The 7070-nt window shown below is 45.1% G+C and overlaps 1 protein-coding gene across 2 annotated transcripts in view; it reads left to right on the forward strand.

The window, feature by feature from the left end:
• The window catches only part of pip5k1ca (phosphatidylinositol-4-phosphate 5-kinase, type I, gamma a), a 77728-nt gene extending 70941 nt beyond the window's left edge, over nucleotides 1-6787 (forward strand). Inside the window, exons 17-18 of one of the 2 annotated variants that reach the window (XM_063200499.1) lie at nucleotides 4746-4877; nucleotides 6257-6787. In XM_063200499.1, coding sequence (XP_063056569.1) covers nucleotides 4746-4877; nucleotides 6257-6259 — 135 coding nt within the window. In that variant the 3' untranslated portion in view covers nucleotides 6260-6787. The remainder of the gene's footprint in view (nucleotides 1-4745; nucleotides 4878-6256) is intronic. The other variant, XM_063200500.1, reaches the window with a different exon arrangement.
• Nucleotides 6788-7070: the final 283 nt, after the last annotated feature.

A 7070-nucleotide genomic window follows, 5' to 3' on the forward strand; every position in this document is an offset into this window, starting at 1 on the left:
CTGCTGCTGCACCCACAGGAAAACATGGACATCTTTTTAGTTTTCCCTAATCGCAGTGCAGTATGTTGGCACCGCTATCTGCTGTGAACACGTGACGTGAGCCAATCTAAATTGAATGAAAACTGCAGCTAATCTCCTGAAATGGTTAACCCATTGATGCTGGATGTTGTGTAGCGCAGTGTTTCCCAACCAGGGGTATTTGTACCACTAGGGGTACGCGAGCACACTGCAGGGGGTACTTGGAAAATGTTTATTTTTATATCAAATGAATGGGGCAGTCACATAAGGACGGAGAAAGCAATATAGAACATGAATTAGGGGGTACTCATGGCACAACTAAGAGATTTAGGGGGTATGTGAGACCAAAAAGGTTGGGAAACACTGGTGTAGCGCAACATTCACCCTAGCTCCTGGAGCAGCTGCATAATGCAACATTCAAGCTTGTGAGATTTTTTTTTTTTTAAATGTTGGTATGTTAAATAGTCAGGGGGCAATTCCTGAAAGGTGCTTCCGTTAAGGATTTTGCGGACATGTCAGGGTACAAGTTGACAACCTATTTTTCAAAAGCTAAACGAACATGTTTAAATTGAAGAGGAAGGTCTTGGCTTTTAAATACAATTAATGTCTTGTTTTTAATGCGTTTCAGATGCTGAGATATTTTGGTTTTTATAGGCCGACAGTACGTTTTCCCAAAAATGGCTTCGGCATTTAGCACCGGTTTTTGCAGGTGTTTAAGGCATCAATGGGTTAATCCAGATCACTCTTCAAATCATGACAACTGAGTGCATCCGGGCATTCACACTGTAGCTGGGAAGAAGCTGTTGCAGCGGCCCAGATCAATCTGAAAGTGATTTCAGCCAATCACTACGTCTTTTCAGAGGCACAGAGTGAGGAATGAAATCTGATTGGCTGGTCAGTTCAAATATCAGGGCCCTATACTGAGAAGCTTGTTCAGGAGTAAACCAGGTTAAGTTAAGAGGAAACTCATCTAACAGAAGAGCCTGGAGTCCTCATTTTCTTTAAGACTCCAGGCTCTTCTATTAGGTGATTTACCTCTTAACTTAACCTGGTTTACTCCTGAACAAGCTTCTAAGTATAGGCCCCTGGGAATGCAAAAAAAAAAAGACAAACATATAGGCCTATATGTGCACGTACTGTATCAGGGTGCTGCTGTGAAGACAACCAAACCCGTAGTATGTAAAAAGCTATGCTTCCCATTCGAGCACAGAGCAGTCCCATAGAAATGACTGTGAAAAGCCCTGCCGTGGCTCTAGCAGTAGGGCGCTGCACTGCTACGCTAGCGACCTGGGTTCGCTTCTGGATCATTTGCCGATCATTCCCCATCTCTCTCTCTCTCCCACTCATTTCCTGTCGTATATCCTGTCCTAATAATAAAGGTGAAAAGTCCCCAAAAAATATATATGTGTGTATACGTCAAAAAAGAAAAGAAATGACTGCGTAAACATCACCAAGGGCGATGAGACTCACTACAGAGAAGAAGTAGACCTGCTGGCCAGATGGTGCAAAGACAACAACCTCCTGCTGAATGTCAACAAGACCAAGGAGATTGTTGTCAACTTCCAAAGGGTCCAAAAACAACTGCCACCACTGACCATCGACGGCGATGCTGTGGAGAGAGTGAGCAGCACCAAGTTCCTTGGAGTGCACATCAGCGACGACCTCTCTTGGACCACCAACACTACATCACTGGCGAAGAAGGCCCATCAGCGTCTCTACTTCCTGCGCAAACTAAAGAAGGCAAGTGCTACACCCTCCATCATGACAACATTCTACAGAGGAACCATAGAGAGCGTCGTGTCCAACTGCATCACAGTGTGGGGAGGAAGCTGCACGGAGAAAAACAGGAAGACACTCCAGCGTGTTGTGAACACAGCGAAGAAGATCATTGGAGTACCACTCCCCTCCCTGCAGGACATTTACACCACACGCCTCACCCGGAAAGCACTGATGATCATCAAAGACACAAGCCACCCTGCACACAAACTGTTCAGCCTCCTGCCCTCTGGAAAGAGGTACAGGCGCCTCCGTTCCCGTACCACCAGGCTGGCGAGCAGCACAATGCACCAAGCGATCAAGATTCTGAACACTCAACCCACTCTCCCTCCACTGTCAGCCTCTAGCCAGCAAGGCCACTGACAACCCCCCCCCCCATCCCCCACCACCATATCTGCGACTGAACATTCCACCTGCACTACTATACTTGTGACTGAACTTTCAACCTGCACTAACTCAAAACATGCGCGCACACACACACACACACACACACACACACACACACACACACACACACACACACACACACACACACACACACACAAGCACACAAGCACACAAGCACACTGCACTTTCTGCACTAAACCCAAACATAAACACACTGACACACACTGACACACACACACACACAGACACACGAACACACACACAGACGCACACCGCACCTTCTACCTGCACTAAACACATACACACACACACACACACACACACACACACACACACACACACACACACACACACACACACACACACACACACTGCTGCTGGTGTACTTGACAGACCTTTTTAATATTTATTTTTCTTCAAAATGCTACTATTACCATGTCAGAACGCTATAAAGGACTTTTTTTAGGAAAAGCACAAAAGCACAACAATACCTCTTAATGTATGTCCTCTACAAGTCTTCTGTTGTCCAGTCTTGCACTTTAAATGTCTGTATGAGCACTGTCTATGTCCATACTGTCTTAAGTCCATGTATAAGTACTGTCTATGTCTATACTGTCTATGTCCTTACCTAGATTAGTCTATGTCTGTATGGGAAAGCAAGAAATGTAATTTCAAATTCTTTGTATGACCAGTGCATGTAAAGAAATTGACAATAAAACCTACTTGACTTGACTTGACTTGACTAAACAAAATGGGGACTACATGGATATGGGCAAAATCAGGGGTCCTTCTGTACACTCACCCCTGCTTTGGAGTGACATTACCAGGCCAAACGACAGCATTTTCCACGCACTTCTGTTCTGCTTGCTAAACCTCTACAGTATTTGCCTTGCCTGTCTGTCTAGTAGTGTTTGTATAGTGCAATGAAAGTGTCCTACAAAGAAGTGTACAGAGTGAAATTTGGGAGAGGAAAAAAAAGCACCTTCCTGTGTGCTGGAGCCTTGGCCCTCACAGCTGAGTACAGAGCGCCCATTGAGGAGCTAATGGGCTCCTGTGTCTGCATGTGGGTGAGGGTGTGTTGTTTGGTTGAGAGGGGAGGGAGGGAGAGGCAGTGTTGCCAGATTGGGCTGTTTCCCGCCCAATTGGGCTGCTTAGGATGGCCGTGTGCGGGTAAGAATGGCATTTAGCAGAAAAACCCGCCCAATTTTTACAATAGAAATCAATAGAATTGGGCGGGATTTTGTGCTTCTAGGCGGGTTTTGAGCATTTTTTGGCCTGGAAATCATCAGCCTCATCTGGCAATCCTGTGGCCGCATGTGGGTGAGGGTGTGTATTGTTTGGTTGAGAGGGGAGGGAGGGAGGGAGAGGGAATATGAGCTTTGCAGGTCCTTTGCTGTTGGCTAGTCCTGGCACCTTTCCCTCCTCCTGTCCACTCACTCACTTCCTCTCTCTCCTGGCTAAAGCAGCAGCGCGGTCCCCCTTGCTCTACTACACCAGTGGTTCTCAAACTTCTTCAGCGGTGGGGACCCCCTTTTGGATTTAGCAATGTTTTCGCGACCCCGCCACACCCACCCACCATAGTCTTATGGCTCATTCTTTTGAAACTTGATTGTCGGAAACTCCGGCCTCCGCCTCGGAAAAGTGCAATAGAATGGGTACTCAAATCGGGGTTCAGAAACACAAACTCTGAGCACTTCAGTGTACTCCGAGTTTGTTTAACATAAGTGTTTTTAGACGTTTGTATTGTCCCCAGCTGTTGCAATAGAACGCATTTACAACGGTTGTCGGGAGAACAACCTCGGATCTACCGACGGCCGAGTTTCAAAAGAATGAGCCATTAGCCTAGCAATGGATTATAGTTTGTCCGCTAATATTGCTAGAAATCTACAGGACAGCAAATATATCTACGTAATAGCTGTTAACCAGTGGATTTCCCTTTCTTATGCAATGTCCCTTTTGTCCGCGACGCCCCTTCAGTCCCTCCACAACGCCCCTTGGGGGTCCCGGCCCCCAGTTTGGGAACCACTGCTCTACACTTCCCTGAGCTGTTACACTACTCTTCTTTTTAACAGAACAGACTAACAGAAAATGAAATGTCACAAAACGTAGTGTACCGTAGATGCCAAACCCAAAGCATAGCCCCTCCTGTTCTCCTGTAATGCAAAAATCACATGGATCTGAATGCATGATGAAGCTCTTTTGATTTACCTGTAGCCTTCTCAGTGTGCTGTCCCAGCTCTTATTTTCTCTCTATATCTCTATGTCCCCTCGTCCACACTTGCACACTCCCCTGATCTCATATCCCTGGCTGCATCTCTAATTTAATTCTCCTGCCTTGTTTTCTCTTCTCCTCCTCTCCTCCCCTCCTCCTCTCTTTCTCCTATTCCATCTCTTTGCCTGCCTGTGCTACTTCTCTCTCTCCCTCTTTCTCTCCCTCTCTCTCTCTCTGTTTTTTTTTCTCCCCTGTCCCTCTGTCTGTGTGTCCTGTCCTGTCCTGTCCTTGTGTGCATCGCATCGACGGCTTGCTTTGTGTGGTGCCCTCTGCTGTTTGCCTGGTGTAATAGCACCCTATGGAGGAGCAGACCTGGGTGTACTCCCCGCTGCACTTTGGTGGCGAGCCTAAGAGCCTGGCCGATGGGGAGGGGCCCGGAGCCGGGCCGGGTCCGGGTCCGGGGGGCCCGGGGGAGAGCCAGACCGTAAGTGTGAGACCCCAGTGCATGAGTCTGGGGAGGCATGTGTTCATCATCCATCTCTCCTCTCCTCCGTCTGCATCTCAACTCAACTCTACATCTCTCTTGCATTGCATCCTCCACAACATTTGGCTGCCTGAGACATGATGAGCCAGCTCTGTCTGCTGGTCGTGTGTTTTGCTTCTTTTTCATGTTGTATTTGCATGCTCATTTCCTGAAACAAACAAAACAATAAATAAAAAATGTGCGTGAGATGGTTAGCATCATAGTGTAGCATCAAATACTGAAATACTATTACCATACAACTAATTTAATTTGTTCAAAGCTTTCTCTTGAGTTGTGATAGTGGAACGGATCACCTGGCTGTGATCTGTCACACAAAACATAGAACGTAGAACATAGAACATGGAACAACTCCCATGACTGTCATGACAATAGTTCCATGTTTGGTTTCCCGTTGCCCGAGGGATGTTATTTATTACTTATGTTATTACTGACAAGTGTTCAAACTCACAGTTGATGACGATTTTTCTGTCTGCTCCTCTATGCCATCAATCCTGCACCTGATTACGGAGCGCAAACGTTCTTCTCATAATTAATGATCTCTGTGTTAATTAAGGAGGAGACGTCTTATGGTATTTCTAGTGACCTCGTTTACGTGATGTTTTTCAATTCCGAATTAATAATTCGGAATTCTGTTGAGTTTACGTTGCGCTTTCATTTAATTTCCAAATTGTTTACATGATGTTTTCAAAGCGGAAATGAGTTTCATTCAGAATTAAATTGAGTTAATTCTGAATGAAATGTCTCATGTAAACGAGGGCACATGAGAAAACATTAGTCTTGAGGTGATTCACCTCTGCTCCCTATGAAAACATCCTCTTGATTTGTCTTCTGCATGGGCAGCCATGACTCAATGGTTAGAGTGCTGGTCTTTAGATCAGAGGGGTTGCAGCTTTAAATCCCACCCTTACCAGCACATCCATCATTGGTCAACGTGTCCTTGAGCAAGGCACCCAACTCAACATTGCCCCAGGTCCTGTAACCAATACCCTGGCCTGAACCTAAAATAACTAAGTCGCTTTGGATTTTAAAAAAATGCTTTCTTAACCCCTTAGCGTAGAGCCTATGTAATAACCTTACTGTCACTAAAATAGTAATGGCTATGTCTTAATCTGTTACTTAAGGCTCTCGGTACTGTCATAGCAATGTTGTTATGATGTAGTTGAGTATTTTCAGCAAATAGTGAATAGGCCCGCCGGCGAACCCATCTGCAGTAAGAGGCTACAACAGTCAGCTTAGTGTAATTTATTTAATGTAATGTAATGCATAAAAACTTACAGTATTTGTGTATTGTGTTGTCTCCCCGCTTCTCTCCCCAACAGTAGTGAGATAGCTGATGACTACTGGACCCTCAGAGCAGGATCCTTCCTTCTCCCCAGCGAGCGTCTACTTAGAGGAGTCACCTGTGAGTACTGTACAGACCCGCCTGCTAAAGGACACAAAGACAAATGAATCCCACACTCCTGTCAGCCCCGCGTGTACACGTGCGTTCGGTCCAGTTGTTCTACTCCGGAGTCGAGAGTCGAGTGCTTACCGTACCTTCAAATCTGCGAGGGCCGTGTTTGTCAACAACAACAACAACAACGCCCTCCTGACCGTTTCTGTTTATACTGTATGTACGTATGTATGTATGTATGTATTTCTACGTCTCTGTGTAATCTCTTCCTGACACTCCACATATCGGTTGTTTTTTTATTTATTTTTGAGTGATTATCATGGTTAGATGACTTGAGGCTTTTTGTTTTTCTTTTTGTAAGACTTTGTTTTTCTTCATTTGTGCACTTTTCATGTATTACTGTGAAGATGATGTGCGTTTGACTTTACTCTAAAGAAAAGCTAAAATCAAAGCTGAACTCCAGGTCTGAGCCTTTTTCCTACTTGATGATGACAAGGTCAGCGGTCCCTTGTAGTAAGTACTATGCTAACAGTCTGATGATAAGGAACGAGCATTTTGTTCAGCAGACTTCTTAAGAGGCAATTCACTAAAATCTTTAAGTAAAATAATAACGTTTAAGTCAAATAATAATGTTTAACCTAAACTCAGTGTAGTTCGACTTTGTACATGACTAACAGTACACTAACTAACTTAGCTATAATCATTCCACTTAAACTCAACTTAACTCCAAAACAGCCTGG

The sequence above is a fragment of the Engraulis encrasicolus genome, chromosome 6, assembly GCF_034702125.1.
Source record: "Engraulis encrasicolus isolate BLACKSEA-1 chromosome 6, IST_EnEncr_1.0, whole genome shotgun sequence".
NCBI lineage: Eukaryota > Metazoa > Chordata > Actinopteri > Clupeiformes > Engraulidae > Engraulis > Engraulis encrasicolus.